This window comes from Aedes aegypti, chromosome 1, assembly GCF_002204515.2.
Source record: "Aedes aegypti strain LVP_AGWG chromosome 1, AaegL5.0 Primary Assembly, whole genome shotgun sequence".
Taxonomy (NCBI): domain Eukaryota; kingdom Metazoa; phylum Arthropoda; class Insecta; order Diptera; family Culicidae; genus Aedes; species Aedes aegypti.
In genome coordinates this window covers 247,967,074-247,994,594 of record NC_035107.1, presented here as the reverse complement: position 1 = coordinate 247,994,594, position 27,521 = coordinate 247,967,074, and the positions used below count along the sequence as shown (strand labels likewise).

General features: G+C 39.0%; 1 protein-coding gene across 1 annotated transcript in view; it reads left to right on the top strand.

Moving 5' to 3' along the window:
• The window catches only part of LOC5578940 (myb-like protein AA), a 28,883-nt gene extending 6,264 nt beyond the window's left edge, over positions 1-22,619 (top strand). The window contains exons 2-7 of the mRNA XM_001657178.2: positions 6,604-6,827; positions 6,908-7,097; positions 7,944-8,177; positions 20,632-21,060; positions 21,127-21,996; positions 22,060-22,619. Coding sequence (XP_001657228.2) covers positions 6,604-6,827; positions 6,908-7,097; positions 7,944-8,177; positions 20,632-21,060; positions 21,127-21,996; positions 22,060-22,296 — 2,184 coding nt within the window. The 3' untranslated portion in view covers positions 22,297-22,619. The remainder of the gene's footprint in view (positions 1-6,603; positions 6,828-6,907; positions 7,098-7,943; positions 8,178-20,631; positions 21,061-21,126; positions 21,997-22,059) is intronic.
• Positions 22,620-27,521: the final 4,902 nt, after the last annotated feature.

Sequence of the window (27,521 nt, the reverse complement as noted above, 5' to 3'; positions counted from 1 at the left end):
CCAACCTTGGCAAATCAATCAATTTTGAGTTATCCGGTGCAACTACTGCTCGTAACTCAAATCAATGTGTTAGCCTGAAGTTGCCCAAACGGTGTTCCTCCATAGAACGGAGCCAGATTTTTCAAATAAATTACAAGCACAAACTGATAAGCTATCATCAGAACTTATTCTTGAATAAAATGATCAATTTATAAATGGAAAACACTTATTCTACCATACTGAAAACATGTGCAAAATTTAATCTAAATCTAAAGATTATCGTGCACGATTTCTAATAATTTCGTCTCATTGTGGATGGAATTCGTCAGGTGAAACATTGCATCGAGATTTTGAAGATAAAAATCTCACTACGGAAACAACAGACAGCAGTGCAATTTTTATTTTAGTCTTATACACCAGCAGACAGCTTCAAATAAGGAGATCAGCTTGGTTTGCTCACTATTTCCTTGAGCATTTTTAACGGTGGCGACTATTCGGGTGAGTAAAATGATCACCCCCAGAGTTTTCATTTTAGTTTAGTCACTCATTCTCACACCGGTGGCTACCATATTTTATAAACTCGTTTCCGTACCGGTCGTTGCTTTTTGGGTTAGCATATGAGTTATGAAAATAATGGTGATCATTTCAGGTTGGGAATTTGTAACTTTGTAACTCTGCTGGAATATCTATTATATTCTGGTGTGGAATTATTAGAATTCCATTAAAAATTTTTGAGATTCTTTATGATTCAAATCCTACAAGAAATATTGCAAATTTGACCGTAATTATTGTGATTCCGACTGGAATCCTTGGGATTCCGACTGGAATCCTTGGGATTCCGACTGGAGTCCTTGGGATTCCGACTGGAATCCTTGGGATTACGACTGGAATTCCAGTAATTCCAGGTAAGGTACCGTGGGGTAAGTGGATACAGAATAATCAATAGTCAACTTCATTGTTATTTTCAGCTAACGTGAATAATATTTTGCTTTCAATGTGGATAACAAATGAGAAGCTAATATTCCGTAATCCGGGGTATCATTGATCAGCGGGGTAACATTGATCGGAATGACTCATCTCGTAATTGCGTTAACTTTATGCGTAAATTTGTCAAGTTTGTGAAACAATGATTTCAATGGTTAAGGATGACACTACAGAAGATTCATGTCTCACATAAGTTCTGCAAGCGATATGAGCAAGGAAAATGCAGTTCTCACTAAAAATGGCATCGCCAAAAACGATTCCGCTTTTATAAGTATGTTACATAATCGAATTATTGTTAAGAATATAGAATTCCCTTAGGAAATTGCCGACCTTTAGGCGTATTCCACTGTTCGAGATGTTTTTGATTTTAAAATAGCTCAAAAAATAAATGAGATGTAAGCGTTTGGACATCATATTCGGCTTCAGGAGCCATGATTTAAGTAACGACATTTTCAATATTACCAAACGTTGTTTACATGGATTACCCCATATCAGCTGTTTACATGGTTACCCCATATCAGCTAAATGAAAAAATCACATAGAACATTTTTGTAAAAATGCTTAAATCTTTCAAAAACCAACATACAGTATATAGTCACAAGCTATGGGTGGCTGTACTTATTTTTAAAATATAAAACTCAGAACATTTGCATTTTTGAATTAAATATTTAAGAAATATCCTAAAAACTGATCAATGTTACCCCGGTTTACGGTAGTACAAATCGTTATTTTGTTTAGATTTTTCTGTTTGTTATGTATTGAGTATGAGTGACTTGAAAATTTGCGAAAAATGATCCACTTGCCCCACCATGGTGGGGTAAGTGGATCACCTATAAAGAAAACTCAATTCTCAAAACAAATGTTATATAATCATATACAGTAAGAATGATATTACTGTCATTCTTGTTATTAGTGCTATGTTATATATTTTTAAGCTCTAAAATTAAAAAAAATCTGAATTTCATCAAAATATTATGAAAAATATTTGTAAGGTACCCCGGGGCAAGTGGGAATCTGGGGTAAGTGAGAAGTTTCGTCATAGCTCACTTAAGAAAAGTTTTGCATGGGGGTATTCTTCTAGAAAGTTGAAGATACAATGACAAGGAATGTATTTAGTACAAAACATATTGTTATTTTCATTATCATATGGTTCATGTAACAGTTGTCAATTCAGCGCCATTTTTAACTTGCATGATAAATTGTGACCCGTTTCACGTCTTGCATTGACCCGCAAAGAATAAATGTGTTATAAATCGAATTTCCATCAGTAAGCTACAACTTTAAGTATTATTACAAGCTGCTAACGATAAACCGGTATTTTGTTTTTATTTCATATGAAAAATTCGATGGTCTAACTTTCCTCAATATATCTTTGTACCCGGGGTAAGTGGGATCAAAACAAAAACCAGAATCAAACTTTTCGTAGACGTTTCATACATTTTTCTAGAGAGTAGCACTCTTCTTCATTTCTGGCGTTACGTCTCCACTGGGACAGAGCCTGCTTCTCAGCTTAGTGTTCTTATGAGCACTGAGAGCTTACTATGCCACCATTTTTGCATGCGTATATCGTGTGGCAGGTACGAAGATACTCTATGCCCTGTGAAGTCGAGAAAATTTCCAACCCGAAAAGATCCTCGACCGGTGGGATTCGAACCCACGACCCTCAGCTTGGTCTTGGTGAATAGCTGCGCGTTTACCGCTACGGCTATTTGGGAGTAGCACTAAAACATCCAAACAAATGATTTTTATCAAAAGAGATCAATTTCAAATTACTTAATTGCATAAGAGGGAGAAGAAATGTTCTTCTATATTTTTTATTTATTTTTTATCTTTGAAATACAACTTCAAAATTGAACAAACACAGAGATGAAATTTGAAATGCATCATTAGAACGATTATTTTTCTATTCTATTTGAACTTTATTTGTTATTTCTACCAAATTTAGTAATGACGGAAAACAATTCCAACCCATTAAGCAGTTTTCTATTATGCATATAAATAATAACAAAACATATTTGTAATTTCGTCAATTATTGATTGTTTAAGTGCTAATTTTTAATGACCAACTTATAAATGATATATTTTGAACATGTTTAATTCCTCTTTACGCTTTTATTGAGAAACTTTCAGTTAAAATTAAATGCAAGGTGACATACTATTAAATAAACGTTTTCTTCCAAACGTGTTATGTATTTTATGGTTGGTCAAAAATGTACTCGAAATTAAAAATCTATGATTTATCAATCCTATTATTGTAATGGTTGACTTACTGATGTGGATTGACGCATGAAACTGGATGTGTCCCAATGCCCCGTTTAGCGAGGTAACTGCGTCAAATGGCTCATACTAAAACTTTCTTCCAAGGTTTTCACAATTTCGAAATTATTCGATCAGTTTCATGCACACACCAGCAAATATGTTGCCAAAATGTGATTGTGCTGTTGGATTTGAAAAATATTGAAATTTGAAAATTTTATTGAACAATTCGTTCGAACTATCGTTTTTTTTTAGTTCCCACTTGCCCCGCGGTACCTTACATTAGTTTACACTTAATCGTACGAAAACAAACATTGTAACTAGAATATTTTGGATAAAATTCATCTCTTTTATACACCTGAGTTATAGAGAAGTATTGAGGATAAATCCTAACGATGTTATCGAAAGACACTCGTAGTTTAAAATTATTAATAGACCATTTCCGTCAGACCTTACCCCCTGTTTTTATATTTTTATTCGAAAGACGATTGTTTTTAATGATTTTTTACGCTTCTAGATCTAATTTATATGCACTCCTGATTTTATTATAATTTTTTGAAAACTAGAGAATTCACCACATTTTTAGTAGTGCGGCACAGTTGTTTCAACCCTGTGGGTAAACAAAGTGGAGATTTTTCCACAACTTTCAATCTCACCCCTGCGTTGAGTGTTTGTAGACACAACAAAATGTCAATGTCAAATCAAGCACACGACGACACGACAACATGGTCTGAGACTCACAACGGATAGCAATTACCGTTTTATATCTGCTGCCAATGGAGCATATATGCTCCCCCGTTTTACCACTCCCGTCCCGCCCAATTGGTTAGAGTCCACGGCTACAAAGCACAGCCATGCTGAAGGTGTCTGGGTTCGATTCCCGGTCGATCCAGGATCTTTTCGTAATGGGAATTTCCTTGACTTCCCTGGGAAGAGCATAATCGTAATGGCCACACGATATACGAATGCGAAAATGGCAAGTTTGGAAAAGAAAGCTCTCAGTTAATAACTGTGCAAGTGCTCATAAGAGCACTAAACTGAGAGTCCCAGTGGGGACGTTAATGCAAATTAAAAGAAGGATAAGGTCTTCCCGACAAATCCTCCACGACCACAACGAATATTCCCTTCATCTACGCGCCGGAAGACTGTGCCGTGCTCCACGATAGTTTTCGAAAAGGGTTCTGCTCCCCGGTGGCAAACTGGGGACGAAGATATCACCGTGCGACAGCATACTGTTTCGATTACGATTTCGGTACTCGATTCCAATGGAAGCTGCAGGAATCCAAACAGAATGATGAGCCAATCAAGGACCTCTTGCAATCTCGATCAGCGGAGATCTTCCGGATATCAGCGAAATTCTTTTCGCCACCCTCAGCCAACCGCGAAACCGGAAGAGAGCAGATCCAATTTCATATCCAAGTGGAGCACTACAGCAGCCACAGGCGATAGTAATGAAAATAATACCCACCGTTGTCGTGAAAGATTTCGTCGTGTTGGATCTCTTCATCATATTAGTAGAACAATTACGATGGAAAGTGCTCGGGGAGTAAAGGCAAATAAAAACGGGAAAATAATATTATTTGCGCGCACAGTTAACCTTAAAATTCCGGTGGTGGAACCGAAGTTAAAAACATTGACGGCCAGCAGCAGCACCAAGATGGTTTCCCGGATTGTTTTGTTGATTCCAGCCATGGTAGAAGTGGCGGATGAAAACATAAATAAAGGTATCTGTCATGATTGACCCCAATCAGCTGATCAAATATTCACCACAACGTGGAGACAAAAATCATAGGAGAAAAAGGGGTCTGATAAAAATCGGAGAGAAATAATTTGTAGGAGACCGTGGGGTGTAAAGTCGTGCCGCCAGTTTTTTACTGTTTTTCAATAGTTGGGGGCTTCAAAACATATGGGTTTCTTGGCAAAGTTTGTTCAATAAATTGACAGAAAGCATATAGGCAATTAAAAAATTTTCACGGAAATGGTCTATTACATTTACTTTTGTTTAACATACTGAAATCTTTTTATTCTATTTATGAAAACATAAATATTGTTTACATATTTCAATTTTCATTGTTTATACTAGAAAGACTATACAATACTTTTAGGTGGATTAATTACAATTTTCTCTGGCCAATTTGACAAATTCAAGCTAAGAATGAAAAATGTAAAGGAAAACAACACTTGATGACATTGAAACTTCTTAAAATCCGCGTAAGTAGTCTGCCAATATTTGATAACAATACTTGATCTATTGAAAAGTGCGGGTAAGTGTACCATGACCAATATATCTGTAGTTATTTATAAAAATTACATATTTTTCATTGCGATTCATACAATTAGAACTGGAATGTTCACCATGTGTTGAAAAAACTAATAGTATTAGATTTTAGGCAGAGATGCAATGGATTTTCCACCGACAGAAAACATCTTTAAAATTAATTGATTTTTGCAGTCAACAAGTTTGTTTGTGTTAGTGCACGTGTAGTATCAGTTTTGCAGTAGTATCAGTGTGCACGTGAGAATATAACCTAAAATGAAGCAATGGTGCGAAAACATTCGAAATATTCAAGTATTTATGCTTATTATGGTCAATCAAATGATCCACTTACCCCACGGTACCTTACCTTTACAAACGCGAGTTTAGGGGTACATGTCGGCCATTGTGACGGTCATCTTGAGATTCTGAGATGTTTCACCTTAAAGTAAAATCGAGGGCGTTTTTTTTTTTGACAAATATAGGCTGGGCACACTTGAGCTCAGAACTAATGTACACATATTTTATTTTGTGCCATAAAATTCTATTTCAAAACTTTCATTTTTCTAACATTGTGATGTCTCTGATTACGATTCTAGTATTGTGATATCTCTGACGATAAATTATGCTACAAAACAATTACTTCACTCGGCTTCAGCGCATTTATAAACAAAGTTTTGAAATTAATCATTGACTAGAAAATTTTTGCAAATCTCATATATTGAAATAGGCGTATTTAATTTGAATCTTGTATGATATCAAACCATGTTCGATTTTATTATTATTATTATTTTTTTTTTTTTAATAACCCTTACTTAAGTGTGTTTAAATGCTTCGTAAGACATGTCATTGGAAGTATAAAATGTTAAGTACTTTAAATTCAATTTAGAACCAATTTGTTATGCATGATCTTGGCAAAACATGTTTACATGAGAGAATGTGTAGAAATCTGAAATTTGTATTTCGCTGCAATCAATGTTTCAGTCGCATTGAGAGAAGGGAATCAAGTCTCCTTAGTATATCCTATCTAGAAAACGTAAATTATAATCTAGATATCTAGAGATGCTAAGTTAACTATATGTAACTAGGAACTGATTTTAACGTTCAATTTTTATGTTTCTTCCTTGCAGTACACCCCATTGCTCCTATTCCTAGCGATAAGTGCAACATGCGCCGATTACCCGCCATTCAAGCCATTCGTCGGTAGCTTCTCGAAGCCCTCATTGGTGCATCCGATATGGGCCTCGAAGCAGGCCGCCAATCACGCTGCTCTGAAGCAGTACATGGTACAGTTGCGAAGCGGCTCTCGACTGTCCCCGGTAGCAGTCCGACCAGCGCCAGCAATGATGATGAGGTTCAATTACAGTGCAGTTTGTGATAATTAATACCCCTCTTATTTAACCGCCATTTCTACTCTTCCTTGTCACCCATCAGCCTGAAGCGCCCGGTGAAGTCCGTCTTTTCGCCAACTTACCCCCTGCTGAAGCAGCCGCTGATCAAGCGACCCCTCATAGGATCCGCCGCCCAGTCGCCATTTGTGCTGAATCTGAGTTTGAAGCCCAAATTCCAGAGTTCGCCGCCGGGACCGAAAACGGGAGAAATCGTCTTCGAGAAACTGAAACCGGTAGGTACCCGAACGATGGTCGCAATAAAATTGGACCGGAAGCACAGGAAGCGATTGAGTGTCTCGAAAATAGGAACTTTAGATACGGTAGGCCTTGATATAAGAGACCACATGTGGGTTTTAAAAGTTCATGAAGATTATACATGAGAAATTATTTGAAACATGTTTGGTAGAAATACAGAAGTATTTTTTTGATTAAATGCTTTAGAGCAATCCCAGATCAAAATTATTGAGAATTCTCGAAAAAGATGTTTATAAATTTCCTCAAATTATCCCTGGAGGATGTTTTGAAGCAATTGCTGGAAGTAACCGGGGACAAATTCTTGAGGAAACCCATATAAAAATACCTAGAAGGATAACTGGAGACATCTCTAAATTAATTTCGTTAAAACCTCTGGAACAAACTTTTGTGGATTTTATTGAAAGAACTCATTTAGGAATCTTTGGAAAATCTGCTAGAAATACAACTGAAGAAATCGATGAAAGAATGGGTAAAAAATTATTTGTAGAAAATTCTGGGATAATCTCTGAAAAAAATTAGAGTAATACCTACAGTAATTAATGGAGAAATCTCTAGATGAATTTCTGGAAGAGTGCCTGAATGTTTCCAAGAAAAAAATATGTAGAAAAGGCACGTTATGGTCTCTAAATTTTTCTTTTGAGTTTCTAGATTTTTTCACCAGGATTGACTGTAAGCAGAATAAGGAACATAAAATTAATTTGGAGACCATTTTAGCTGTCTTTTAGCTATTTTAGCTTTTAGTATTCATAAAGACACCTGCTACCAACCCTGGAAGCAATAAACCATTTATTGATGCTAACAAGATCTTCATTACCATCAATCAGTTGATTCCGACGTCCAGCAGTGGCCGCTTGACATCCCCCAAGGATGAAGCGATTCATACAATTCCGGCCCCGAACCTGGCCGGTAGCAAAGCCAAATCGGTGCACCAGCTGAAGATAACTGCGTTCGAGGACAGCAACCACCTGGAGATCGACATCCAGAAGCCGACCAAGGCGACGTTCCCGGCCAAGAGCACGTACGCTTCGCCCTCGCCAACCTATGCGGCTTTATCGACGGTGAGTGTGTTTCTTTTTTTTCAGTATTGTTTCTATCATTACATTAATTTTTTATATCTCAAGCGTGTGCTAGAATAAGGGCGTAAATAACACGCTCGATTTCTCTTCTGCGAATAAAGTTGACAGACTACAAGTTTGATTGAACTCTCTCTCTCTCTCATCTCAGAACGCTAGGCAATGATGCAACTGTTTATAAGAGAAAAAACAAAATCGCATTTTCCTAGACTTAACCCAAATATATATTATCAATAAGAGATTGTAACGATTTTGTCTAAACTTATTGATAATTGTATTCTACATTTGCTCCAACGTTTCTACATTGGATTCTATGTAATTCATTAGTATTATACCAGGGAGGGAGCTTCAGAATCTTTTTCAAAATTCATTTGGAATCCTCTCCAATGTTCGTCCTTTGGCGAAGAGGCATGTGCCATTCGCAAACAAATATTTATGACATCCCTGAGGAAAGTCAGTTGTACAAGTATTGTACAATATTGGTCCCAGAATGCGGCGTTCAGAAACACATCCATTGCTTAATTACAGTTTATTAAGCAGTAAAAATAGTGTCCTAAGTCACATTTACTCCCTAATGTTTCCCCGCACGATAGAACTATTTTCTGATGAATTGCTTGAAATGATTCCCAAAATTTAATCGAGAAATTTCTGGAGAAAGCCACACGATATACGAACGCAAAAATGGCAACATTGGCGAAGAAAGCTCAGCTCAGTAAGTTATTATTGTCGCACCGCCACCAAACCGGATCGCGCCAGTGAGACTCGCGACGCGCCTCAACTCGCGATTTTGAAATCAGTTTTTTAGTGTGGCGCTGCATTCTTACGATTTTTATGAACACAGCGCACTATTCACATATTAGCTGCGACGCACGGGGCCCGAGAAAACAATAATTATAAATAAATGTTGGTCTTGATTTCTACCGGATACATAATATTGTTGTTTGCGTTTGATGTGCAAATCTTCTCTAACTGAGCTTCAAATGCAGTTACACAAAGTTATCAAAGGATACCTAGCAACCATGATCCATATCACCGCCAACCTACACGCAGCGAACTGGACTATCGAAATTCATACATTTTGCCTTATGAAAGATGGAACGATTATCGCAATACGAACGCTTTATGTATTTATAGTTTTAGCATCACTCCACACCAAGGCGCGATAGGTTGTACGCACGAGCCTATCGATCGCAAGGTCCTTGGTTCGATTCCAGGTTGCCGCAAAAACTATTTTTGTTTTCAAATTTCTGTTTCATAAGGCAAATTTATGAATTTCAACCCGATTCCTTGTGGCGAATTTTCATAAGGGGTTCCTATGTTAATCGATAGTCCATTTGCCTGAGTGTAGCAAAGAAAATCAATCTTTGACTTCGCCTTCCTTGTTTAAAACCTTACCGCATTTTGTGTTCCCGCATTTGCTATTTGCGTTTAAAACGCACACAGCAATAATATTGTTGAAGTGCTCATAAGAACATTGAGCAGGCTTTGTCCCAATGGGGACTTGATAGAAAAAGAGCGTTCTATAAAAATGTTAAATAGTGCGGTCCAAACAGAAAACAAAATCGAACGATCTCTATGAGTTAATGGCATCTTGAGATTTCATAATTTAATTTGCTTATAACTTTTAAACGACATGGATTACTTACATGATACAGCTTTGTTCAACAATTTAACCACGTTAAACTCTGCTCGAAATTATTCTGAATGTTCAGTGTCGGACATATAAAATGCACAAAGTCGTTTTCCCATACAATATGGTCAACTTCAGATAGCTATATCTCCGTCGTTTCTCAATCGATTCTTTTCATTTTTATTTTCCTTGACGAATAGGCCAGGAGAAGTGGATGAAATTGTCATTCATTTTTCTGTCAATTCTCATACAAAATCTACTTTTTCTCTGACATAAATTCACTCTAGGTGAACCACTTCCCCTGGCCTAATACCCGAATTACAGACAATGAGCCTCTGAACGTGCCATAAATCCTTTTGTTCTTTTGACTTTTACTGTGCGCCGTGTGTTGGTGCTGTCTCGCTCTCTCTAACGGGCAACTTGAAAACAGGGCGCACAGTAAAAGTCAAACGTTTTATAGCATGCATAGGCCTATTCACATGACGTCTCAAATCAGCTGATCGGGAAACACTTTGACATTTCTTCTATGAAAATGACAGGCCCGTGTTAGCACCGGTCCTCCACCGATGTAAACAAATGCATAGACGGATCTGTCACATGAAAAGGCCTATAGGCTCATAGAGCTAGTGACATTTGAACACACGAACACTCGCATACGCTCATCATATATGATGTATCCAGCTTTTTACGAGCGCTAATGGCCGCCACAATCAGGCTCGCTTTCTGGTAGGGATCAAACGATCTGACATTTGGGTTGGGTAGCTTGACAGCTAATCGATAAGTTATTTATCGATCTTATCGATTTGTAATCAAACAACCCATGCCAAATGTCAGATCGCCTAGTCCCTGCCGGAAAGCTAGCTTCTTTGTGGCGGCCATTATCGCTCGTAAAAAGCTGGATACCAGCCTCCTGTAGGCTGACCATAGGCCAACCAGATAAAAACGGGACAAATAAAAAACAAAAACGGGACAATTTTAAAAGACATAGATTATGCGATTGTGCTACTTTTCCCCGAATGGCCCGCTTCTCCGAAGCCATTTCCCCGGATCACGCGTTCCCTTGTAAAGCAATGCAGCTCAAAAAAGTGCAATAACAGTCTTTACCCTAGCAGGTGAAAAGCTAAGTAATACCTAATTTAGAAATGTACATACAAAAGTGATATTAACTTGAAAGATATAATAGATAAAATATCCGAAAATAATATCTAAAATTTACTCCTGGAATACTATGAGCAAATCATATTAAGCTTTTATAAGATCTCACCAATATGGGGCGATCCATTAATTACGTAAGACAATTTTCGGGGTTTTTCAACCCCCCTCCCCCATGGTAAGATTTTTTGTATGAAAATTAAAAAAAAAATTGTATGGCGCGTAAGAAATCTCAAACCCCCCTTCCCCCCATTAACCCTTACATAATTAATGGACAGCTCCTATCAGCGAGCTATTCCTTAGATCTTTCAACATCAAATTAAGCTATGGCTCAGAAGTCCCAGGAATAAAATTTTGAAATTATTTTCAGATCTTTTATCTCGATTTGATGGTCAGAACTTTGCTTCTGCTCGGGTAGTGAGATAGTGTTGAGTTAGAAAGATCGATAAGCTACCAAAGAAGGAGATATTTGATCATTCTCGACTAAATACATATTGTTCACCACCTTGAAATGCGAAAGGTTATAACAATTATGAGTGTTAGAACTTTTCTGAGAACTTAGCTATTAGGGGAAACGTGGATTTCAGGGAACTAGCATTCTGAGAACTGGCGTTGGGAGAACGATATTCAGGAAACCGCCATTCGAGGGAAAATAGCAGAACCAGATTATGCATTCCCAAGCTACATGTCTGTATGATTCAATAAAAATCACTTAAGAACCTTGAAGCGCATTCTTTAATTTCTGATAAGCAGCGTTTTTTTAAGAATTTTCTAAAAAAAATCGTCACACTTTTCAATATTTCCAATTCAAACGTAAATTTTTCTAATATTTCATTACTTTATTGAAATATCCACTTTTTAAACAGTTAATCCAATCAATTGCGTATCAGAAGTAAACATATAGTTGTTCTTTTTCATTTTAGGTATTATAGAATAATTATCTTATGAAGATCTGTATTTTGGAAATCCACCAAAATTTGGCATAAATATGAGAACGCAAAAAGTTAAACAAAAGCATGTACAAATCGAGTTTAACTCTGTTTGAGAAACTAATAATTACTTCGAAAATAGATGAGTAAGACAATAAACTGTGAAATATTTCTAAAAACTGTTTGTTATGTTGTTATTTTTATTGTTTTACTGGTGTTGAAAATTATGTGCCGATTCTCCATTTCCTAAAATACGGGACAATTCGAGCATTTTCCATAAAACGACGGGACAGCCCGTCGAAGGGATGAAAACGGTACTGTCCCGTTAAATACGGTACGTATGGTCAGCCTAGCCTCCTGACACCGCCCATACAACCCCATTGAAAAATAACGAGCAAACATCTCTGGTTCCTAATGGGAAATGGTTCCCACTGACAGCTCCATGTTTGTAAACAAATAACCGTTTGAGGAATAGTAATCGATGATGGCGAAATATTTTTCTCCGAAAAAATTCTTTTCCCGCATAACAACAGTTATTAGAACAAACAAACGGTTGCAAACTATTGGATTGCAGTACAGCAAGTCAATTTGGGTTGAAGTGATTAGCTAGAAACACATTTTAGTATTGGAGGAAAAATTCCCTAATATGATTAGGCCATTGTACGTTGTTGCTCTTGAGTTTGATGCTGACCACGAAAACATGGCTGCCTAGCACCGGTTGATGTATACACAGTTTGTTTTTGTTTTCCTTGTCGAAACTTGCGCACGCTTTCCCGACTCATCAAAATGCGTATGGAAATATCACCAATTTTAAATTGTTTTTACCCAGATTCCTAGCGTTTTTTTTTAACAGAGTGCATACTATACTGCTTCGCGACTAAAAATTGGTGAACCTACGTGCGAAGATCGATTTTTGACCAACTTCGCCGCGTCGCAAGTCACTTCGCTATAGTGCGCATCTATGCCCTCCGCCGTGTGCATTATGCGCACTATTGAGAATCAAGTTGCGACGCGGCGAAGTTGGTCAAAAATCAAACTTCGCACGTTGGTGCATTCATTTTTAGTCGCGATATATTTTCCTCTGAGTTTCACAACTACATCTACAATATATGAAGCAGAAGATGATAAACTGGTTCTCATTATGTGTTTTCGGATCATGATAAGTGAGAAATATTCTCAATTTTCTCAGATTTCAATCCCTGCCTAATATAATTTACAGAAGTTATGTAAGAAAATAATTATTTTATTTTGATCTGGTTTAACGACTTAGCATTATATTATGAAATTTCAAACTGAGAGGTAAAGAACTGATGGATCAGTTCTACCGATTAATTTCTCAGAACCTTCCATTCCTAGCCCGTTCAATATCATTCCCGCGGCGGTTTGCCCGGACCACTGACTCCCGAGACCGCTGCATGGCCCGGTCGATGTTCCGAACCGTCTGTTCGTAAATTCCCGCCTTGGCCGTGGACACCAGATCGGCTGGTTTCTTGAACGTTGCAATCGGCGAAACGGACGGCCTACGCGGTGGCGCACTAGATCCTCCGCTTCTCCGTCCCACGCTGGACCTTTGCGATGCGCTGGAGCTTTGCGACATCAGATTACTCCACCGGGATCCACTTCCAGCACCAGGAGATAGACTCATTGGCGTTCCAGGGCTAGCAGCATTTGTCTGCGCCGCAATCCGTAATGATGATCCCATGTGACTACGCACCACAATTGGACTATTGGGCGAAGCCGTGAGCATCCCGGGAGATTTGCGTTGCTCTCGCAGCTTCCGGATCAGAGCTTGTTCCTCCTTCACAGCCGCATTCAACGATTCGTAATGCTTCCGGAGTTTTGCGATCAACTTCTTCTTGGCTTCATATTTCTGGATCTTGATCTCCAACTGCCCCAAAATGTAGGCATCCTGTTTGTCCCGCTGGAACTGGGCCACCTTCAGGGCTTTGGTCAGCAACTTCTCGGCCGGGATGAAATAGTCCTTCAGATCCCCCGGCAGCGCATCCGGTCGGATTTCAACGGTGCGGCATGGGGCTTGACAAACGCAGCACTGGCCCAGACTGGTGGCACACTGGCGACAAAACATGTGCCGGCAGGACGACAGCAGCAGCGTCCCGGGGGCTTTCGGCTGCCGGAAACACACTTCACAGAACTGGACCATTTTTATGGATTTCTTTGAAAATTCTTATCAACAAAATAAGCTGACCTCTTGCAGATTGTACTAAACAAAAAAGCTGATAATGATGATGATGATAGAAATAGGGGTGTCTTATTATAAATAATGCGATGGAATGTAAAATCGAAACACGATTACCGTACCGACCCATTTTCTGCATACAATATAGGGCTCTGCACAAAACTCAACCTCTCTCTTTCACTCTTTCGTAAATTGTGTAAACAACAAGGCCAGTAAACGTCAAAATCCCATACAAAATCTAAACAGTGCAGAGGCCTATACCGATATGTGCAAATTTGTCTCCTTCCGTTTTTGCTTCGGCACGGGTACATCACGGTAGTTCCAAACGTTGGACAGATTTGACAAATTTCATAACGCTAAAGGGGGTGGGTGGGTGCCCGGATAAAAAATACAATACAAAAACAATATAACGTATTGAAACAGTACCATTCAATATATTGGAAATACAATACAGTATATTGTATAATAACAATACAATTACAGTACAATATTTTGTTTTGAACAGTTCACTGTATGGTATATGAGATTTTTGCAATATAATGTATGGGTGGTTAAGTATCGTAACAATACAAATATAGATATTTTCTCATACAAACATTTTGAAAATACAATACGATATATTGTTCATGTATTGTCTTGATAAACAATTCGTGTATTGTTGTACAATACAAAAACAATTCAACAAACTGTATCATGGTTGCATTTGTCGTTACAGCTAATGTCAAGTGACTTCTAAAAAACTAGTTATTTTTACTTTTTGAATATTTTCCACCCAAAATTTCTTGCTTTTTGAACTTGTTTTGTTTATTTCTTTCAGCAAAGCTACATAGAAAAAAGCAAACAGTTGTTTTACGCGAAAATAGGAATTTGACCAAAATTGTAAGGTATAAAACCAATTAAAAACAATACAATGTTCTGTTACAATATATTATATTGTTTTTGAATTGTATATCCAAACATGAATAATATTGCTTCGACATTCAATTACAATACGCTGTATTGTATCCAATACGTTATATTGTACATTAATGGTTTATTCCATTCACTGAATGATACGTTTTTATCCGGGTGGCCTTAAGATTTTACAGCTCATACAAAATTCAAAATATATTCATGTTGCGGCCAGGATGTCTTTCCCTACGTTGTGATAATTTTTGGTATACGAACAACGACTCAAACCAAGGGGTGGATCACTTGTTCAGTGCACATCAGATGTACATCAATTTGCATCAAATGCATTTTTTTGGTATTCACATCAACTTAGCACAGGCCCATTCCATTGTATAGTGCCATAGCAACACGTCATTGTTTGTTGTGATTGTTATGAAATTGTTGTAATTGATACTCTACAATGATTTTCTTCAACTAATTAATCACAAAATTTATTCGTTTCAGATATTCAAGCTTTTTTAGAACCGGATATAAAATCAGTTCAAAATCCTGAACGATGCTAGACATGAAGATCAAGCATCTGATAAATTGGGGACTTTTTCTTCAAGAACGGCCCATGCGTACATTGTGGAGAAAAGATAAATGGCCGGGCGACAGGAATACTGAGGACTAATCAGAAGTACTCGGAACCATCTTCCCAAGAAACCTATTTACCAGTGGCAAAAAGAATCTGCATAAATTCGCTAATTAATAATAAAACAAAAAAAAACAATCAATTGCATTTTTTTGTCCTAATTTCTTATCTTATTTCCAACAATGTCGGTTGGGGATGTTGGGGGCAATAAAAGAACGATGAGCTCTTTAAATTGATATTCTCCCTCTTAAGTATTGCTTCCGGTTTTCTTTGCAGAATGTACATTTCTACGAAGAAGCGTTTAATTACCGCAATATTTGGATTACATGAAGGAACATGACTGGTGTCTAAAAGTCGTTGAAATAACAGACACTACAAAATTCGTTTCTAGACACCCTGCGACTACACTGTCTAGCTTACAGACTGACGGGAGATAGGGGTTTCGAATATTCAAGCGGAATGATTAGGATTATATTGATTCCATATTCGATAACTCCAATGGGTCCGGGGAGGGAGTGGCACAAGCAGCCAGGCCGAGGCTTCTTTGAAGCACGTATTCCTGAGCCGACCGAAAGTGAAGTGTTTAGAATTTTCCTCACTGCGGCCACAAAAAAAAAAAGCAATAATAGGAGCTGGTCTGAAGCTTTGTTAAAATGCTTACACAGCTGCCGGTTTGCAGTAAATTATTAAGACTTTTCTAACTACAATCGGCATCAGAAAATAGCACCTTCACACTGGCTACGAGTATAGTTATCGGATGGTATCACACTATCAGTCGCTAGATCAGTCGGGACAGAGGACAAGACCGGTTACAATACAAGGAAACTCAGCTAGTGTTTTTTTTTGGAGAGCAGTAGCTTTTCCTGAGCGCCTTGAAACGCTCAATGAGTTTGACATTTTGACAAGAATAGGAAATAAAGATTGGAGCAAGCCATGAATTGCCAATTTGCAGAGTGTGCATTTAAATGCATTGAAATTTCACAGATGCATCAGAAGTGATCCACCCCTTGACTCAAACACACTACTTTACTGCTAATTTATTACCACCGAGGGGCAGCGTGCCCGCTCGGTGGGGAACGAACGATAAGGTACAAGCAAAGGGATACAAATTTACAACTGATGATGCTGTGTCAAGTGTGGCTTATATATACTGTAGAGGTAGTACGGTTTGAATGCTACCTATACTGCGTACAATGCATTGCAATGGCACAAAGCAATGTTACGCTTGCGGTGTGTCACCACGATGCCTAATTCCGCAGAGATAATGAAATTAGGCTGCTACTGATGCTGGGCGCAAAAGGGAAGAATTGAATGCGATCACACGCTAGGTGTGATCTACACAGCCAGAGAGATACTGATGCGAGATCAAACATTTCATACAAAATGTGTTACGAGGGGGTGGGTGGGTGTCAAAAATTACCATTTTTGGCGTTGTGAAATTTGTGAATAAAGCCTTACTAACGAGATTTCTAACTCTGTGTTATTTCATCGCGGGACCAATGGCTTTACTTCCCTTCCGAAGGAAGTCGTCGCTATTACTTTTAATGTCATGAGTGACTATAGGGGATTGGATTCGCTCCGAGGTCCTCGGCGTAAGAGCCAGATACGATTTGGCTAGTTTGGATTTGTACAACATGCACCTCGCGCGCTCCATCACCGTTCGGTTGACTTCTTCAGTGGGTTCATTCTGTTCTGGTGTGTACTCCACCGTGGTTTGTTGACGGATACCCTACTATTTGTAGTATTTATAAATTCCAGTTTTTGTACTCCCTTTCGTTATCTGTTCTGAGCACTTTCAGCTTCTTTCCAGTGTGACGCTCAACCATACTGTGAAAGTCATCAACTTTTGCAGCACCTTTTCTTTTAAATTGGTGTTCAAAAAGTAGACGAAAATTTTTCTAGTTTTGTCGTCGAAAAACGACAGGTAATAACGGCTGCCTCCCAGCGTGTTCTCTTCCATCGGATCGGCTATGTCTGAATGAACAAGCTGCAGAACTTCGCCCGCACGTAATCCCTCGTGATCGAATGGAAGCCGGGTTTGCTTCCCCATTGTATCATCAACTATGCCATTTCGTAACCTTAGCGGGTTTCGCGATGTCAGTTGTCCTATGCGCTTGTGCCACACATCTGCCGTTTTCGAGATGGACACGCCAGCACCTTGGATAGTTTTTGTTCCAACTTGAACAGTCCAGTAGCGATGATTTTGCCAGTCAGATAGATGACTTTGCAACCTGTCTTGGTGAAAGTAACCGAATGACCTTAGCCAACTATTTTACCTACCGACAGTAGATTTAGTGCCAGCTCCGGAATCAGCTCGACGTTTGTCACATGGATCGTATTAGGGTTATACGTGGGTCGCAGCTTTACTGATCCTTCCGCAATAATCTTCATGATTCCCGTATTTGCCACATACCGGCCGCACGTGCTTCAGTAGCATTTAATTCCTCGTGAGTTGTTTTTCACCGAGCCAGAGTCGAAATACCATCGTCCTCTCTGGTTTCTCACACAAATAGCTTCTCCATTTTTTGTCGGATTTGTTTCGCTGAGCCACAATTTCTTGCGATGTGCCCTTGGATGTGCTCAAATTTTTCACACCGGCGGCATTGCGATCCTTAACCTTGCGTGGTCGTTGCCTTGGTTAACTTACCATGCTTGTTTTCGAATCATGTCCAGAAACGAATTCAGGCTCCGTAGTAGGCTCTGCCAAAACGGTTTCCTGCAGCAATTTGGTTTTAATGATGTCACCTGTTACCTGTTTTCCAGAATTTTCTAGCCCCATCACCATAGGGCAATATTTCGGCGGTAGGCCAGCCAACAGTAACATACCGATCCATCTTTCGTCCAAGGGAAAGCCAATTTCGATGAGCTGATGCGCTGTCGAAATCATACGGTTCACGTAGGCCTCAATCGATCCACAACTGACCAGTTTCGTCGTGATTAGCTTGTGGAGAAGGCACCACTGGCGGGTCAATCCAGTGTTCTCGAACGTGTTTCAAAGCTTCTTCCACATCTCGGCCGCAGTTTTTACCTCCACAACAAGGATGCATCCGATCGAGGAACAGAATAATTCATCCCCGTGCGATTCTGCCCTTCCGAGAGTCCACAGCGAGGAGCGTTCCGTGTTCATTGGGCGTTGGTTCCACTGCTTCCCAGGGATCTTCTACTTCTCGATAGGTATTGATTGCGAACTTCCAGATCCTCCAGTTTTCTCGACCGACCAGCCGCTCTATGTGGAGTTTCTTGTGGCCCTTGTGGAGTTTCGATTTTCAACGGGAAATGAATCATCCTCCACGCGATGCTCACACGACTTACCAAGTAAAGAGTCGGTTTACAAGTGAGCATAAACTCATCTAGTCTGCATTCATGCCTGCGATCAATTGTGCATCTTGCTACTTCCCGTCACAGAAGATTCTATATCCCACAGTCCTGTAGCTTGAAACTCTGCTGCTGCAGTCGAACGCCAAAACGCCATCGCCGGATGCGCTCAATCTTGTGGTAGTCTTGCACATCTTGTAGTACGCCATACCATTAGCAGGGTTCATTATCATTAAAGCCGTTAACAGAGAAACTTCACATTGGTGACAAGGGAACCCATATTCGCTTGCGATGACAACCAAATTTGTATTACATCTTGAATTACACAGCGAGGAAAGAATATTTAAAATTAACAGAAGCGATCCTTTATCGGAAGCATTTCAATTAAAATTTGTGGATGAAATTCAAACAGGAACTTAATCATTCGATGATACCCGATGCCTTTCACTCTTGTTTAGTTGAAGAAAATTGCTGTATGTACAAGTAAATTCTCAAAAAATAAATTTCGCCTTAGAAGCCTAAACGGCTGATTCACTCCGTTGGGTCAGGATGTTGAAAAATAAGTTCAACGGTTCAACTTAGAAGGGAACTTAAGTAGCTAAATAAAATTGTTCTCATTAGAAGGGAGCAGCCTTAGCGACAGTTAAAGCTTTGCGTTAACTCACGAATTATTTCTGGTGTTTTCATTTTTCAGATGTTTTGATGTTCTTTTTCTTCTTCTTATTCCTCTTCTTGGTATCACGTCCTCACTCGGACAAAGCCTGGTTCTGATATTAGTGTTCAATGAGCACTACTGTAGTTATTAATCAAGAGCTTTCTTTGCCAAAGCTACCATTTTCACATTACTATATCGTGTGACAGGTAGGATGATACTCTATGCCCAGGGAAATCAAGGAAATTTCCATTACGTAAAAAAACTGGACCGACCGGGAATTGAACCCAGACACCTTCAGCATGACTTTGCCTTGTAGCCACGGACTCTAACCACTCGGCTAAGGAAGGTTGCACAATTTTTTAAAATAGAACCACCGACGTTCCATCATAGATCAATTGTAATTTTAAATACATGTTCACACAAAAAATGATTGATTACAAAGTGTGAACTCATCGTTTCTCTTAGAAAATAAATCAATAAACATCCAAAGCATCACCACAGCAGTATAGAGGATGTTCTCTTCATCGTTGAGTAATAACGTGTTAGATCGTTCATATGCTCAGAAATAACGATGTACACACTTTTTTGCTAACGGCATTTAGGTGTTATCATAAATTATACGGCATTAGCGCAGACAAAAATATAGTTTCCAATAATATATATATCATTGGGTATAGATGGTGCCTGTCATTGAATCTTATGTATATATTATGTATTATATTAGATTAACTATACAATCAGCAATTCAGGCAATTCACGACAAACAAAATTGTAATTTAAGAGTCATGTTGTGAGCAACAAAATTGCACCATAAGACTCAGGTTCCACGCCAATGCTCCCCTAATCATCATTGTTGCAGTGCCACCGCCTCATTAGTTTGTGCGACGTAGCGCGAAACCATATTCATAAGACCCTACTTGGCTGCTCAACACGATTTTTATGGCCTTGCAAAGAAAGTGAAACATGAAGAGAGAAATAAATGAAATTGCTAAACACCTTTCCCTGTATGTCTTTCTATTTTGTCGAATTCGTTCAGCCACAACCAATTGCGCCATTCCATCACCATACACCGTATCCGCCGGCAACGATCCACCAGTACCAGGTCACCGAAGATCACACCAACGATGTGATGCTGAAAAACCCATTTTCCGGCCAGAAGACCTACTTCGCTCCGGATCCCGACCCATCGCTGCCGAGTAAAACCCTAAAGCCCACCTCAGACCCGCTCAGCGAACCCAGCAATGGAAAATATCTACCCAATGACCTGCTAATCCAAGCGCAAACTCAAGCTCAAACTCAGTACCTTCCTCAAGCTAACACTGCCCCACTGATTCAGAAACCGTACTACGAACTCGTCAACGCAGCTGCTCCACAACCGGGCTACGCCATCCCGTTGGCCACACAGCCCCAGCTTCAACAACACATCCTTCAACAGACATCCATGCTACAGGGAATGCCAGTCTCGGTTAGTGGTCCCTTCGTTGAAATGTCCCTCGGTTCAAACTAACAAATATCCCCATATTAATTCCAGCTCTACAACCCAACCTATCTCGTGACCCAGTCCAATAACCTCTTCAACAACCACCAGCAGCAGCTGCAAACGAACCTTTTCAAACCCGAGACCAGCTTCTTGGGAGCTGTTCAGACCCCACAACCTGACCCGGGAAATCTTGTGTTCAACTCATACTCCTACAAGCATGGCGAACCAGCTGCGAGCACAGGTCAAATTCTTGCCGCTACACAAGATCAGCTCCAGGAATTGCAAACTGCCGTTAGTCAAATACAGCTGAATGACCTGCAATCCCAGCACTCCAATGACGTCCCAACGTACGCACAACTCGTTGGCCATGAACAACTAGCACTCCATCAACAACAGATTCCGCAGCAGAGCCAACTCGAACAGGAACTTCAACAACAGCTCATCGAGCAACACGACAAAGCTTCTCGTCATCAACTCACGGAAGGCGAGATTGCTAATCTTCTTAACTATGGTACCATAAATCTACACAATCAGCTCTCATCAAACGATTACTATCACTACAATGTTGACCAAGAACAACAACGTCAGCAAGCTGTTTTCAATCAGCAGCAATATCAACCACCGCAACAACAGCAAACGTATTACGATCTATCACAAAGACAGGCCGAAAACGATAAAATCCTTGCCCAAGCTCAGCAAGATCTGTATCAACAACAACAGCAACAGCAGCAACCACAACCTGCTTCAACACAATCAACGGATTACCTTTTAGCCTACCAAGAACATCAACAGGCCGTAGCAAACGCTCTTGGAGCAACGAACGATGTTCAGAACAGCAAACGAGCGACAGAAGAACCACAGACAACGACGGCTCCACTACGGATATTCGTCCCCGATTCGGAGAACGATTATCCCAACAGCGTGAGTATTAAGGTGCCGATCATCACGATCACATATCATTTCAATCCACGTTTCTCGTTACAGGTAAAAGCTCAGAAAAGGATGGATGAGCTAAACTACGACTACGCCGATGACGAGGAAGGAGCCAACATGTTCAACACGGAACCCAGTGCCACAAAAGACGATGAAGCTCTGCCAGAATATCAAGAAGAGCAAACAGCAGACAACGCGGCGAGAGACGAGAGCAACGCCGCCACCGAAAACACCGATTACGACAGCGAATTCCATCGAACACAGTACAGCAACCATCGGTTAGAATAGGCAGCTCGGCAGGGAGCGTGACATATTTCCTTCTAATCTAAGCCATGGTCAGTTTTAAGACCAACTGCTTCGTACTGCGGTGTCATTGGGGGAACCTTAACAAAAATGAAACGTGTCGAAATGCGATACGCTTTGGGAGCCTTGCTTAAACAAATTTCTAGTGCAAACACATGGCCAATCCAATTATTTATTACGATTCTACAACGTAGGAACCTATATAGTGAATGTCTATTACGACGTTATTTATTAGCTGATTTTATGGAAGAATGCAAGTTTGTCATTTCTTTATTTATTTTAATAAAATATCTTAAAATTCTCTCTAAAGGCATTTTGGTTTTTATTATAGTTTTGATTCAACCGGGTAAGGTATTGAACAGTGCACGGGAAAAAATTCTGTGGTAAAAATTACTATTTTAGCTGACTACGCCCATTCTTGAAACTACCATGAAATTTCAGACAAATTTACTATGTTTACGGTACATCCCACCACACTACTGGTACATTTGACAGAAATAAATTACAACAATCTGATCTCGACTACGGACATGGTAAAATCAAGCGCCTTTCTGGTCTGCTGAAAATTTCCGGTGCGCGCGCTTAAGTTAACCCCCTAAAATGGTAGTTTTTACCGCACAATTTTTTTGCGTGTGTGTTAAACATTAAGGGCAGAGCAAAGACAAAATATAGACGTTTGTGTTCCGTGAAGTAGTTTAACAAAATGATACGCGTGATATTATGATGACAAATGATGAAATAAAAGACGAAATAATGACATGAAATAAGTGTCACTTCTAGTACTGCATTAGGTCCACAGTGAATTTGAAAATATCGTTCAAAAGGTTGATGAAAATGTTGCCAGCATTACGTCAATTCCTTTAGGATTTCCTGGAATAATCCCTGGGGGAATTTTTGAAGCAATTGGTAGAATCCGTAAGGAGTTTACGAAGAAATCTGTATGGCAATGACCGAAAGAACCCCTGAATGTGAATTCGCAAGTTTTTTAGTCGGATTATCAGCAATTACAGTAGGATTCGCAAGAATTCCAGTCGGTTCCGCAAGAAATCCAGTCGAATTTTCAAATACTGCAGTCGGATTCACAATGATTACAAACGGACTACCAAGGATTCCAGTTAGAGATGTCACTTGGAATCTTTGGGATTCAGAATCCAGTCGGAATCCCAAGGATTCCAGTCGGAATCCCAAGGATTCCAGTACCATATTGTACTCTTGTTGTATCTGTTCTTGTGAATACTTATAAGTTAGGGTCGGAAGAGTATAAGAGAGTAACAAGGCACTAAGACCCACCTATTTGTCCTAGATAATGAGGAGGTCGAAGTGAAAAAATGGCTTAATCAGCATCTGAGGTTGGTTTCAACTCATGAGACAATTTCTTTCCGAGTTCAAGAGTTTATCTTTCGATATCTAGGAGGGAAACGATTCCGAATCAGTAGAGTAGCAGACCTCTTAACTTCTAAAATAAGCATTTTGTTTCAAGGAATCTAAATGTTTCATGGGATGAAACCTGTTCACAGTTTCAAAAAACGACTTTGAACCTTATAAGTAGAAGCAATAATTTGATACGCTAGAGTACCGATGCATGGTCAAAATCAGTATCATTCAACCAGCTTAGTGGCCGAACCTGATTAAGGGGCGCGCTTTTGAGAGTTTAATGGTGACAAAAAGTTTTCTCCAAAAGGTATAAATAGCGGTATCTTTTTCTAAAGAGGCTCTATGCAAAATGGTAAAGAATGATATTTGTATAAAAAACGACTACTTCATTATTTCTCAGGCAATGGACATGCCCTATATCAACTGCAGCGATTTGCAGTAGACAGGATGTCCCGGGCCCGATCTATCTGACAAGCCAATCGAGCTCTCTGTCACCATAGAAGATGGTGTCTCCATCATGTCGATAGCCTGTTATTTCTCAATAGTAATGGAGTAGAACGACATGCACTAAACCAAGGACACGGGTACACTGAGGCAAAAAAACTTAATAATTTCTTAAGGAATAATTATGATCTGGCGCCACAAATATTATTGTTGAAATTTGTAAGTTTTACTTATGATTTTGGTGAAGAATTTCAGTAATGAATTTCATAAGTCAATCAATGAAATTCGGTAATAAACGCAATGGTATTAACTCAAATCGTATTATCAATCGATAATGTTGTTCGCCTTTTATTTCAGGCGTGCACAAAAATTGACATGTTTTGATAACATGTGATCTGTTTTCGATTAACTTGTAGCCAACATCGAAAGCGGAGTAGTTCTTCTAGCGATTGCTATGATAAATATTTCAAGTAATTGTTGTTAAAGAATTCAAAGCTCTCACTTATGAAACTTATGATCCCATTTTCGAAATGTTTAAGCGTGCAATGAAACCATAATTTGGCTGGTTCATAAGTCTTGATTTATGGAAAACCTAAGTATTTTTGCCTCAGTGTATACCACAAAAAATCAAAGAAAACTGGTCGCAGTGGTTCATCCCGAACAGAAACAGAAAAAAAAGGATTCCAGTCGGAATCCCAAGGATTCCAGTCGGAATCCCAAGGATTCCAGTCGGAATCCCAAGGAACTATCACCCGATGCTTTCCGAAAACAGCGTTTTTTTAGCTACTGCGCAATGTAATTTAGCGGAATTTGGGGCAAGTGTGCCACCTTAAGCAAATTGTTCTCTAACTTTGCCCGAAGCTTATAAAATCCACCAATTTAGCCTCAAATAAAGAAAAGAAATGTTAGTTTCACATCTTTTTGTAACCACTGTGCCATTTAAAAGAAAATAACTTCAAAAAGTATTAGTTTTGGAGCTTCTCAAATATCATCCAAAATAACCTATTTTTCGACAATATGGGGCAAGTGTGCCACCCATATGGGGCAAGACGGCCACCTAATGAACATCGCATGTAATTCTACTTGTAATGAAATTTTATTTATTTCCTATTAATATTACTTACCAAGCAGACGCTAATCCAGTGGTCATCAAACTGCGGCCCGCGGGCCGCATGCGACCCTCGGCAAGGTTTTGTGTGGCCCACGGAGTGATTTTGAATATTGGAGTAGTGCGGCCCGCAAGTTGTTATTTCACAAATTGAAAATTTATCTTCTGTTAAATCTCGCCAACTTTATTTCAAGAGTAGGGCCTTGGATTAATCTTCAATTTTTTTTTCTTTCACATCAACACATGTGGAATAGCTATTGAGAAACTAAAGGCAATTGAAATAATTTCTTATTTCAAGAGTTTGTCCGATAACCCACTGTTTCTTCAACTCTTGATATCAGAATATAGATAGAATAAAAGTGTTTTTTTTTTCTAAGAATTTCTATTTTAGTTCCAAAAATTACGCTGAACGTTTAGTTTTGCTGTGGCTAAGAATGTTATATGACATGTAGGTTAATTGTTGATATTATACTAGTGTTTCAATTATCCTATTAAAAATGTAGAAAATATTAGAAGTCTGTCAAAGCTTGTTTAATCTTTGAAAAACTAATCTACACGCTTTATATCTGAAATCGGTACTGGATGTTGTTTAAATTCCGCAAATCTTATAATTTTTGACATGCATCTTTATACGAAAAATGAACTCTTGAGAATCCAGGGACATCGGTGATATAAGGAAAGATTATTAAACCATTAGAAACTGTCGAACACAATAAGAAATCATATTTCAGAAGTCACCTATCGACCCCACTAGTAACCGAGTCAAGTTGAGTAACAACTGTTGAAAAACTCGAATGACACAGACGTGCCGAGCAAATTTTTTGGACGACAGTATTGTTCGTTTTGTAACGAATAGGTTTCGTGCAAATCTTAGCTTGTTTAGGGGTATCCAGTTTCTTATATATTCTGAATCTACGTTAAAAATTTAACCATATTCCAAAGTTTCGACATTTTCCGAAGACCTGAAGCTATTGTTAAAACACGTTTGAAATTAGTAAGGAAATCACTTTTGAAATCATCCCTCGGCCAATTTTACTTCGACACGAGCTGTCATTATGTAAATTAAAATGCCATTGAGTCGATGGATTGAAATCTCGCGTAACAATTCTAAAGGGCCAATAATCAAATTGTAAACAAATCGGGTTTTGATACCATTCGATAGCATCTCCCAACACCCACAAACTGTGCAAACATTGTCAACATAATCACAAAACTTACCGTTATAAACTCGGTTTTCAAAACGGCCAATAACCGCTTTTTTCCAAATCATTCATTGACCCCCGCTCGAAAAGGCCAATGATTGGTTCTCGCTCCATCAAGAGAGCCTACAATCGGAAAATTTCGCAAACTGTCATTGGCCTTAGCATGGTGAGAGGCCAATGACTCTCTCTAGCTCATTCATTGAAAACCGAAAAGGCCTAGTCTTGGGCCAAGCACGCTAATAAAATTCTATTTTGGCCAATAAAAAAGGCCCATGCCTCGATGAAAATCGAAAATGGGCCAAGCATTTAAACTTATCATTTTTTCCACATTTATGTCAGTTTTCAGAATAAAATTGATTATTAGCGTGTATTAATAGTAAAACGTCACTCAACTAGCAAGAAATCACATTGATTGATTTGAATACTAAAAAATAGGAATTGAAAATGTGGTGAATAACATTGCGAATCTTTACTTAAATCCGCAGACTGTCCAACAAGTTTCGCGCCGGTGGCCCATGCGCCAGCCAAAAAGTAAATGAAGAAATGTCAAAATATCTCGCCGAGGAAGTGAATCACTTTAGGGCTCGAGTCCTAAACTGGAGAGCGATCATAATTGTTTTACCGATACAAAACACATGGAATAAAATTGTTCATACCTTCATGTGTTCAAGTTGCAAGCGATTGAAATCGTTTTGACCGACCCACAACTCTGCGCTTAATCGATGGGCGTGCAACGTATGTGGTGGTCTGCGGTTTTGAGAAAAGATTTGCAAAGTGCCCAACTAGTACTAGACCATGGCGCGTAACATTCGAAGTAAAGAGGAAGTGATCGAAATGCTAAAAATTCTCGAGAAGCTCAATATTCATATCGAATTTTCTCAGAGTCAACGATCTGAGAATTGGCCCTTTTGAATTGTTACGCGAGAAATCTTTTCTAATCATTAATTTATCAAGGTTAAGATATTGAAGTGTAATAAAATTGTATTATACTTAGAAAAATGTGCTCTTTCGATCATGCTACATAAAACTGAGAAATTTTCTTAACTAAACAACCCAATTTCAACCCGATTCCTTGTGGCGAA